This window comes from Gekko japonicus, unplaced genomic scaffold (assembly GCF_001447785.1).
Source record: "Gekko japonicus isolate JY-2015 unplaced genomic scaffold, Gekko_japonicus_V1.1 scaffold74, whole genome shotgun sequence".
NCBI lineage: Eukaryota > Metazoa > Chordata > Lepidosauria > Squamata > Gekkonidae > Gekko > Gekko japonicus.
This window is the reverse complement of record NW_015167059.1, coordinates 1,018,654-1,030,553: the sequence shown is the minus strand read 5'-3', so window position 1 is coordinate 1,030,553 and position 11,900 is coordinate 1,018,654. Positions and strand designations below refer to the sequence as shown.

The window sequence follows — 11,900 nt, the reverse complement described above, 5'->3', positions numbered from 1 at the left end:
TCTCCCACCTTTCTTTCTTACTGGAACAGTTTGCGATTGTGACTTAAGCACTTCATTTTTAAGCATCACCCATCCTTCCTGTGCAGATTTCCCCCTCGGCATTTCCAGCCATGGGATCCTACCTAATATTTCTCTGAGTTTTTTTAAATCAGCTTTCCTGAAGTCCAGGATACGAGTCCTACTATGTCCTGGTTTCACATCCTTCTCTATGTCAAATTCCAAGCTGACATGGTCACTATTCCCCAAGGATCCCACAACATTCACTTCATCAACCAGTTCTTCCCTGTTAGACAAGATGAAATCTAGGATAGCAGATCCTCTAGTTCCCACCTCCACCTTCTGAGAGATGAAGTTGTCCACAAGACTTTTCAAGAATCTGCGGGATGCCCCATGTCTAGCAGAGTTAGATTTCCAGCAAATATCTGGATAGCTGAAATCTCCCATAACCACTACATCCTGTCTCTGTGAAAGTTTAGCAAGCTGTTCTACAAATGCATCATCCAGTTCCTCTGGTTGGTTTGGAGGTCTGTAGTATACCCCCACAACAATTTCCCCTTCTCCCCCCCCTCTATCCTTACCCACACACTTTCAACAAGGCAACTCTCAAAATCCTGAATTTCACTGCAAGCGTATTCATTCTTGACATATAGTGCCACCCCGCCTCCTTTTTTGTTCATTCTGTTCCGTTTAAACAAGGTATATCCTTCAATCGCTGTGCTCCATATATGAGACTCATCCCACCAAGTCTCAGTGATAACTATCAAATCATATTTACTTTCCACTATTTGAAGTTCAAGTTCTTCCTGTTTATTTCCCATACTCTGTGCATTAGTATAAAGACATCGCAGATTACAGACATCCTTTCCTACCTTAGGTCCCTTCGATTTTACATGAAAATTACTGAACTCACCTTTCTCCCGTTCATTTATTCTCTGGTCAATGGCTTGACTTCGCAACAGGGAGGTTCAGACATTGAAAAATACAGGGTGGAAGCTCCGGCATATGTAAAGATCGGACTTTCCCCAATGTTGGCAAACTCCACTTCCAGGATGCGCCGGACCTGGGTGCCAATGACCAGGGCACGGAAGGCAGATCTTGTTGTCTGATCATGCTCTTTACATTTGCAAAGGTACCACGATGATATTAGCGCGAACTGCTAGTGTGACCACAGCCTAGCTAAGTATACTGAATACAGGGCTATTTTGGGGCAGGAACTCACAGGAACAGAGTTCCGGCTGGCTTCAGAGTTGGCCACGCCCACTACAGCCAAAACCTCTGCGTACGTGGGAACAGAGGGAAGGTCTGGAGAGCGACACCCCCCCCCAGCGACTCCAAGGCAGGCAGGCCAGGGGGGCCTGGAAGGATCAGGGAGGCATTTAAATCCCTCCCCGTGCCTTCCCCAGCCTGTCCAAGGGCCGGCTTGCCCGGGTGCCCCGCAGCCGCAGAGCGCCCAGGCAAGCCAAGGGAAGGCAGTTTAAACTGGCTTCTCTTCCCTTCAAGGGGGGGGGGTCGTGCCCGGGCTCCTAACAGCCATGGGGCACCTGGGCAAGCCAAGGGAAGGCAGTTTAAACTGCCTTCCCTTCAAGGGGGGGCTCACCCGGGCTCCCCACAGCTGCAGGGCACCTGGGCAAGCCAAGAGAAGGCATGGGTGTGGCCTAATATGCTAATGAGTTCCTGCTGTTGGGTGTGGCCTGTTATGCTAATGAGTTTCTGCTGGGCTTTTTCTACAAAAAAAGCCCTGACTGAATCAATGACTCTTCACACACAAATAAAGCACCAACGCTTATGTGGATTTTCTGCATACATGGGCTTTCCCATTCACAGCCAGAGTTAGAGCGTCAGGCTATGGACTACTCTTGTTCAATCCTCACTTAGGAACTGTACAGATAACCTTAAGCCAATCCATATTTCCCAGTCTAATCTACCTCACTGGGCTTTTGTAAGGATAACGTGGGGAGAGAAGTACTGTAAACATTGTTCTAAACTAAATGGAGAAAGGATGGAATAAAATTAGACAGACATCTTTCTGTCTGGAGACACATCTTTCATGGAGATGCATCTTTCAAAGAAGTAAATGGAAAGCTGTACATGAGTATCAGAGTGAAACTGCTGATAAAGTTATGCTCACTTTTCCAATAGGTTACTGGTTTTAAAAAAACTGTTTGAATATCAACACCAAGCTGAGTAAGGAAAACAATGTAAACAATGCATTTGACCATCTTTGATTTTGTTTAAAGTGCATGAGCTTATCCATAGAGAATACATGCTCTATTAAGTCAACCACAGAAACAAAAGATACGAAACAGGACAGAAACGGAGAGTAACAATGTATCTGCTGAGTAAAACCTGGAAGTCACTGAATTACAAGGAACAAAGAATTCTTCTTATGTGTATCTATTGTATTTTGTAGCATAAATCAGTTTTTACTACTTTAATGGGGTCTTTAGCCTGAAGTCAGGAAGCTACACTGAAGTGCAGAATAAGCTATAAATTAAGATCCATTTCAGCAAAGTTTACAGTCTATGGGGGAAAATAGGATATACAGCAAAAACACAGATTAATCAGAGTTGTAACTACAAGCTTTACATATACAAGTCTTATTTATAAATAACCCTTTCTTATTTTTAAGTTAATTAAAGCTACTGGGCAACGTACCTTAACAAGTTTTAGAAGCTGATAAAGGTCCTCAACTTCGTCACCTTCACATCTAGTATATGTCCTGCCAATATCCACACTAGTACCCTTAATGGTGCGGCGATAAAGAGGCAAACCCATTGCTTCAGCATAAAGTTGTATGGCATGATGCCCCACTGTCTGATACATGTAACTGTCCAGCTCATCTGTGCCTTCTGAAACAGAAATAAACAAAAGATTAAAACTATGTTACCTAAGGTTAGATCCAGCCAACTGTTTCACAACCACGTCTAATTCCCCTCCTTATTAGAACCACCACCACTAGTGCAAATTACGTCCTGATTAATTTTCAGGGCTCTTTTGTAGCAGGAAGTTCTTTGCATATTAGGCAACACACCCCTAATGTAGCCAATCCTCTGTAAGCAGAGCTCTGTAAGCTCTTTGAGGATTGGCTACATTAGGGGTGTGTCGCCTAATATGCAAAGGAGTTCCTGCTACAAAAAGAGCTCTGTAATATATTTATTAATCACTCCCCATGTTGTGTTAAACCTTTCATAAAAATTGACTCCCTTTGTTTGTATTAACCCTGCTGACTGGATGCCTATTGTCTCAGGGAAAGAAACGCATATATGCAATCACATGCCTTGGTCACTATACGTCTGTGAATAAATGGTGGCAATGTGAAAAACAGAGTTTAGTTCCCAGCCCCATTAGCTCTGTGAAGTGGCTAGGGTGACTGACACAGGAAACTGGGCTGCCCAGTCTGGTGAAGTCCCTGGGAAAGAGGAGAGGGGGGACTCAGGGATCTCTACTTAAATAGATAAGAGGCAAGTGGCAAACTGTGACTGTCCAACCTACCAGTAAACCTGAACCCATGTGACAGAGGTTGTGGAGGGTGATAGGGTCTCGGAGTGAGTGTAAAAGGCATCATAGCATCTACCACTTGTTTTTCCCCTTCCCTTCTGAATTAGGATTCTTTAGGAATAAGTATTTTCCTGCTAGTAACTTTGAACTATGATTTTTTTCATACTTCTACAAAATACATGTAAGCCCAGGGCTTTTTTTTCTGGGGGAATGTGTCGGAATGGCATTCCAGAACCCCTTCGACAAAATTCTTTTTAAAATGTTTAAAAGTTCATGAGTTTTCACTATACAGATTGAAAATTTCATTTCCCTCTTGAGAGTCCCGGCACCTGTCAAACCTCGCTATGCTTCACTTGCTTTGGTTGCCATTGTTATTGAAGGAAGGGGAATTCCTTGGGGGACGGGTTTGGTGTGAGTGAGTGAGTGAATAAGACCTTTGCTTCTAGAAGACATAACTTTCCAAGTCATCCTCCTTCCCTCCTTTTCCTTTCCCAAGCGAAGGTGTCCTTGAGCAGCTCTCTGTGCCAACCCTGAATGTAGATAGCTAAGACAGATACCCTTCACATGGTTGGGATGGCAACACTAGGAGTGGTATGATTGTGACGTGTGCTTGGAGAAGGGGAAGGAACTTTTTCTTTGAATTTACTAAATTTAGCTTGTGCCCGCCAAAAGCCTTTAGTTTTGGCACAGTGACTTTCTGGATCTTGCATATACCTCAATAAACTTATCACTGCCAAAGAGAGAGTTGTTGAGCACCTCTCCTCCCCCCTGACAAAAAAAAAAAAAAAAGCCCTGTGAAAACCTATCAGCAAGGTCTGTTTGGGTCTTCTGTACAGCACCTAGTTCTTTGAGGCACTTTATAAATAATAAATTAGTGGCCAGTATCCATCCACGCCTTTAAATTTTCTTGATTACTACCAATTCCCACCCCCCAGGAATAGTTTTTGGAATATATCTGGACATAGGCTAGTTTTAATACTAGCACTTAAATAACTGATCTTGCCAGCCCGTCAGCAAGTATAATCTGTAGTACCTTCAACAAATCTGGATTAAGGATGCTATAAAATGTAAATGAGCATTCCTTGCCACAAAAACCATTTTCACCAATACGTAAAGGTATTCATTTTCTGGTTTTAACAACATTTCACATTTCTGAAGGGGATTATTTCACATGAAGACAAACTAATGAACAAGATTACAGATGGTTTGTTTTCAAGATGCTAAGGAAATAAATCGCCCTATTCTACCAGTAAAGAAATGGGAAAGCAAAATTGTTGCAAACACGCAACAGAAAAAAATGTACACTACACAGAACAAATTCAGTTCTGCCCTGCATGACACTCTAAGGTAGTCTATGGCCCTGTTCACATGGAGCATTTGCCTCGTAGAAGGCACAATACTCAGGCAGATTTTCCGGGCGTGATCACACCGGAACATCTGGGAGGCGTAGCGCACCTGTGGCCAATCCGTGTCATGCCGCCGAAGATGCGCATTTAAAAGGTACCTGCAGCAACCTACTGGCAAATGGTTTGCCACGGGCTGCATACAGACTCCTACAGTGTGATTGCGCCGGTGTGTGGCTATTCCCCCGGGTCTTCCTCTTTGCTGTGCGCGCCGACGGAGAATGCCCCGGTGTGCCGCCGTCGCATCTGATCGCCTGATGGGGGATCAGAATGCAACTGCGCAAATAGCCATGCCTCCCCCGCACGTTATCTGGCCCATGTGACCGGGGCCTACCCATGGCAAGTCAATGACCCTGGGAATTACATGGAGCTCCCAGCATTGTTATGTATTTTGCTTGGTGGAAGGCATATATGCAGGCCCAATTCATATTGGGATCATGCCACTAGGGAAAGGGGGGGGGTAAGCCTCCCCCCTACTATTTTTCTCACCTGAAACGAACTCACAGAACTGCTATTTTCAGAACAAGCATACAGGTACCTGTAGATGAAAAACTAACTCCAGACACTGGATACAATCCCCTGACAAATTCTTTCAGCAAGCACTCTGGGGTATGTAGTACAGCAGGTATGATGGAAGAGTCTGAGGGCTGTTCTACAAGCAATGAAGACTTCTCACCTTTGTTTTCAGCAGGTCTTAAATTGGCTAAGGCAACGATCTTGTGCCCAGCAGCAACACAATGCATCATATTGTAACAGCTGTCTTTTCCACCACTAGAAAGGAAGAAAAAAAATCAGACGTATTATTTGATAATTAAAGAAGATCACGAAGAACAGCCCTGTAATGATGTTATGATACTTCTTTCAAAGCAACAAAATACACAGACATCACATTATATGAATGGAAGGTTTTTTTAAAAAAAACTACTTTTAAAAATGCTTATGAAATTGGAAGTTCATAATTGGGATACACATCCCAATCTAGACACCAAGATAAATGCTCAGGAGCACATATGACATTCCACACCAGCACAAAAGGACCCATTCTGTTGGATATAAAGAAAGCTCCATGTGCCCAGCTCCAAGAAAATCATGGAGCACTGGGTCAAGAACAAGGTTCTTACTACTAACTCTCTGGAACAAACATACAATTATGCCTTTTAAAAAAAACAACAACAGTTTCAATCAGGTCACTACTTTAGTACAACATCCTATGAAGTCTTTAACTGCTGCTGTAACAAGCAAGCAGCAATATACAGAACATTGGTTAGATTTTTAAAGGGCTGTTGTATAGCAAAGGGGGGGAAGGCTTGGAATTTTATAATCTTGAGTTTTATATGACAACGAGCCAGTGAAGTGTCATTCTGCTTGAACACAACTATTAACAAGTCTTGAACATGAGATGGTTTTCCACAACTGAAGAGCAAGCTTTAAAAGCACTTATTGTTAAAGCTCAGTTCTCAGTGACTTCACATGGGGTGAATCTCAAATGCAAAACAATATTGTGTGGGTGCAAGACTGCCATCAGAAACAATTTAGCTGCTAAGGACATTAGGCAGAATAAAAGCAGCTAAATACCAAAGTACTTGTGACGCACAAATGCTTGATTCTTTACAGATAATTTCCCGGGCTATAAAAAGAAAATGCTTGATTTGCTACTATTTCTCCAAGCATCAATATGGATTTGTACTTTTAAAGAAAAAAAGTAAGCACATATAAAGAAAGTGGGGGAAAACAATTCTACACCAGTATCAAAAAGGACTAATAAAGAATGTATGAGGGAGACTACTGAAACAGTAGCAGTTAATGAACCATTTAAATTACTTTGGACACACTGAATTCAATAGAACAAATAAAACATATCACTGAAACTTTTTTTAAAATCAAATATTTAGCTGTACACACATTGAATGTCACATGAGAATTACTCAACACACTTTTAAAGAAAAAATCAAGTGTACACTACATGGATGGTATATGTGCTCACTGTAACTTTCGAACAGGGTTAGTATTGTCTAATCTTACTGGCAATGGCTCTGCAAGGTCTTAGATAGAGGTCTTCCACATAACATAACCTACTTCCTGATCTAAACAAGGACTGAACCTGGAACCCTCTGCATGCAAGGCAGTATGACATGTGCCCTTCCACTAGCCCTCACCTTTGTGGATGATCAGGGTCAGTGGCTGTGTGCTATTTCTGTGCTATCCTTTACTGCCTAGTTTACTACTGATGGCAGACGGAAGTGCCATGGCTAAACGGGTTTGGGGAGGGGGGAATTTGAGAGCAAGGGGGTTGCTCTGACACTGTGATATTTTCCTGCAAGGGTGGGAAGTCTCTACCAGCACATCTGCATGTGGAATTCTCCCTTTAGCAATAGGTAGCTAACACACAGGAGAAGAGCTTTGTCAGATGTCTGAAAAATTAAGTGGAAAAGAAAGAAACACCTAAGAAAAGCTTTCAAGAGGCTTTCCTCCGAGAACCAGCTGTATTAGCTGTCCCACAATTAAAGTCATTCAAATTTCTGATGGCATCTTTCCCTTGAGTACAGCCATTTTCCCTTGTTTCCTGAAAACACAGAAAGCAACAGTCACAACATTCAAAGAAAACAAAGAGGTTGCCTGAGATTGCCATCAACCAGTCCACTCACACCAGACGGAGAACCACAGAGTGGCTGACGGGTTGAATTGACTTAATGCACTTCAAAGAATTCTTAAAATCTATGGAAGAAAAACAGATGCTAAAGGCTTAAAAGAGGTGTCAAATTTAGATGGAGTTTAGGACCAACCCCTCCCCCACCATGCAGATATCCAGAGGCTACACCCACTACTTTTTCACAAAAACATGTCAACTCTACTTGAATTCACCAACCTCACTATGGAAATATTAAAGTAACTTAACTCAGCACACTGCACTCCACTTTCCTATTCTTGACACCCAGCTTCTAAATTAGAGGTAATTAGGGATAATGGGAAAGTAGGCCGATATTAAGGCATATGGTTCCTATCCCTGAAGACTGTTGCATAACTGCATGGAATGTGAAAAGAATGCCACAGGCCACATTAGAGACCCCTTAAAGGATGTGATAAATCCCCTAGGTTTTATTTTTGACAGCTTTCAGTAAAAACAGTAAGGCGCTACCTCCAATCTTCATTTTTAAAAATCCACCATACATTGTGCCCAGGCTTATCCCTAAATAAAAGCAATGGCAATACAGCCTGATTCTCAGCATATCAATGAATGATGTCAATGGGGATTTTTTTTTTTTTTTTGCAAAATGGCATAGCTTCTTTGGAGGCAACCTCTCTTACAGTTCTGGTTTGACATTAAGGAACCATAGCAGAAGTGTCCTTGCAAATATTCCTTGATAGTTTCAAGTAAGAAGTTAAAGGAAAATAACACAACTATATGATCAGAAAGGTATTATCAGGCCCCGGTCACACGGGAGGTTTTGGGGCGGAAGAGGGCCGGATCGGGGGTGCGAGCACACCGCAACATCTGGGAATCGGCGTGCACCCGTCCCCGATCCATCCCTTCCGGCCTAAAACCCGCTGCAAAAAACCCCCAAGTAAAAGGTAGCACCAACCTGGAACGGCGCAGCAAGTGCAGCCGTGAGATCACCGGCGCGCCCGTCTGCAGGAGCAATCGAGGCTCCCGGCCGAACTACACACGCGCACACATGCACAGTTCAGCTGCCTCGCTCTCCCTGCAGTGGCTTCCCCCCGGCATCTGATCGTGCCAGGGAGCAACAGAGGATCTATCTGATCCCGCCGCCGCATGTCTCTTTTGGTGCGGCTTTAAAAAGCCGCACTTCGGCCGTTCTTTTTTCCCTTTTTTCCCAGGGGCCTCAGATTGGTTCTATTGATTGTTTTGGATAGGATGCTCTGAAGTAAAGATTGGGAATTCTTCTAAAAGCAGCTGCTCAAAGATGGTTGCAGATTACTTTCTCCAGTTTCAGGACTGCTCCTCTGAGCAACTCATACAGCTGAAAATGAGAGTTTCTTACACACATGTATTCTTCCCCCAAACCCAGTCATCTCCAGAAGTGAACTGAGAAATGTGAACTAGGTAATGAGCCTCAATGTTAACTGTAATAATTCTTGCTCAGAGATGCTCTCAGAAAAATGCAACTCATGTGTGACTTTTCTTATACCACAATACAAAGTACGCATTTTCACTGACATACGTGCAATTGGAAGCAAGCATATTGGACTGAAAAATGAGATATTCACATTTTCACAAGACAAACATAGACCTTCACATGTGTTTGCATTTACTGGTATTTATGAAATCCGAGAAATGCCCTCAAACTTCAAGTGCATCATACAGTATTAAAATGTAGGCAACCTTGCAACAGTCACAAGGCAATCATGATCTCTTCCTCTCTCATGTCCACCACAGTTTGGAAATAAATCTGTTTCAAACCTTAAATCACCCAACACTAAGTTATCATAGGCCCCGGTCACACGGGCCGGATATCGCGGGGGGGGGGCCTAGCTAATTGCCCCGGAGGAAACTAATGTGCGGCTGCCTGAGCACACGTCCCGGTCGAGGTCCTGTGGTTAGGGGGGAGATGCCGACCGGACGGGTATCCTGCACTAGCAATCGCTCTTTGTGCGCATTCGCTGTTGGGCGCTATTGCACAACCTGCGGAGACGGGCACCGGATGCCACGTAAGTCCACCGGAAACACAATCAGACGCCCGCCCTTGGCCCGCGGTTTCCGGAAACTAGTACCTCGTAAGTACTAGTTTTTTAATCCGCACCTTTGGTGGGGAGCCACGGGTTCACCACGGGAGCACTGCGCTTCCCAGATGTTGGGGTGTGATCCCGCCCGGAAAATCCGCGGGACTCCCGTGCCTCTCCTTTGGCAACTTCGCCATGTGGCCAGGGCCACAGATCACAATCCATGTAATATATTCCTGACCTTTAGTATTTCCTATGTGAAAATATCAGTCCTCCCTTACTCTCCCAATACCACCCCTAGTCCTTCAAAAGGACCCTCCTTTGGCCACTCCAGAAATAGTCACTCTCTTTAGAAAGAACTATGCCAGTCCTGCGGACATTTTAGCCTGGGTGCTGCTACCATTTGAATTTCACCTTCAATCTAACCGCATGGAATTTGCTGCAGAGTCTACATCAACACTGACTGTATTCCACTATGATTATTCCACCATGATCTGTTATTATATTTCCATCATCGCTATGCAATATTATTACTGTCACTAGCACTTTATGATTGTTTTTATAAAGGCTTTGTTTTACATGTTTTAACTTTTATGTAAGCCGCCCTAAGACTGCCCCGGTGGGGAGGGCAGGATAAAAATTGAACAAATAAGTAAATAAATAAATGTTGATACTGATGTGGTTGGTGCCGCCTTCAGGCAGTTTACAGACCAAACCACTGCAGGCCAACAAAAATCATGAACTTTATTCACTCTTATACATTCGTCCTTAGATTCACAGGCTTAAAATGAACTGGGAGAAAAGGGCCAAGACTAAGTTTGCAATGGCTAGCCCTTCTCCTTAGTGAGTGCACAGTCTGTCATTTCTCAAGCCAGAAGCACGATCCACTGAGGAAATGATAAGTTGTAGAAAATATCTCTAAAAGGAGTGTGACACAAACTATTTTTTGTTCTTATTGATAACAAGGCTGTTAAACAGTCAGAGCTCAGGATCTAGCTCCATAGAAGCAGATGAAAGAAAGGTGCAGGGTTAAGCACCTGCAGCAGTGAGCCCAGTTCCTCAGGCTAAGTAACACGGTGAAAGTACAGAAGTCATTGGGCGGAAATTTGCCAATGTGAAGTAATTTGGCAGACAGGTGAAGTAGTGTGAGATGTATTATCTCCAAGTCTGAAGATAATAAAATACATTTGGAAAGGACATGATTTAATGACGTTTTGAACACCCCTGCTTATCCTTAGTGCACTGACAAAGTCCTACAAAAATAAATCGAAACGCAGGGTGAATTACTCCAGTGCCAGCCCCTCTGCAGACTTATCATCATCACATTCAGTTTCCGATTACCGACCCCTCTCTCAAACTGCACATGCATGGGGGGGGCCTTTAAAGTAGTGTCCCCCCCCCCATGTACTGGATGGGAAGAATTAGGCAAACAAAAACAACACCATATTACAACGATGTCCAGGAAAGCGAAGACATCGCACTGCTTGACACCTGTCAGTCTGCACGCTGAACAAGGAAAACAGGAAACGTGAAGAAATCGGGGGCAGAAAGGCCAGGAAGGAGATTTCTGGTTGCTCCAGAAGAGATGGCAGATGAGAGGAGACTGATGTTTATCCACTCCCTACCTTTCCGTCTCCCTCCTCCCCTGCTGTACAATATTTCCTCCCCAACCCCGTGCAGAACGATACTATTTGACTGAGGGCAATATTTGGTTTTTCTTTTCTCCAGTAATCATTACCTGATTAAAGCCACTACTTTCATCATGAACAACACCCCCTCTGGGATGGATTTAAGTATCTACGAGAGACCCCCACGCTGCAAAGCACCAGCCTCAAACAGAATCTCTTCTAAACCACGTTGCTCTCCGGCTGTTGCCGTTTGAGGCGCCTTCCTTCTTGGGAAGACCCTCCCGCTTGGCACTGTCTTCAAAACTGCCTGAGCTAATACAATGCTGGCATGGCTGCGATACCACTGTCTGATGCACACATGCTGCAAAATTCTTCTCTTTTCTAAGTTCAGAAATGCAGCTCCCGTTTGCAGTTGCAGTGGGAGCCGCGCACCATTAGAGTGGGGGGGGGAGGCTAAATTTCAGGCAAAGTTTTAAACACCTACGAAAGGGCACTGAGGCTGTTCAGAGTGAGGGCGTGTGTTTGCTTTTTCCGCAAAGCGCACTTGAGCTAGGGACCTACGGAATTCCCCGACTGTGTGAATAGCAGTTAATTCGTGCTAGAGCTGCCAGAATGCGGACCGAGCGAGTGTAGTTTTTAACAGTGTCTCTGACTGAGTACGTGCACTGCAGAGTGGGCTTTTGGTATCGTT

At 43.9% G+C, this 11,900-nt stretch overlaps 1 protein-coding gene across 1 annotated transcript in view; it reads right to left on the bottom strand.

Moving 5' to 3' along the window:
* The window catches only part of DPH6 (diphthamine biosynthesis 6), a 31,652-nt gene extending 20,310 nt beyond the window's left edge, over positions 1 to 11,342 (bottom strand). The window contains 3 exon segments of the mRNA XM_015412492.1: positions 2,656 to 2,849; positions 5,578 to 5,672; positions 11,320 to 11,342. Coding sequence (XP_015267978.1) covers positions 2,656 to 2,849; positions 5,578 to 5,672; positions 11,320 to 11,342 — 312 coding nt within the window.
* Positions 11,343 to 11,900: the final 558 nt, after the last annotated feature.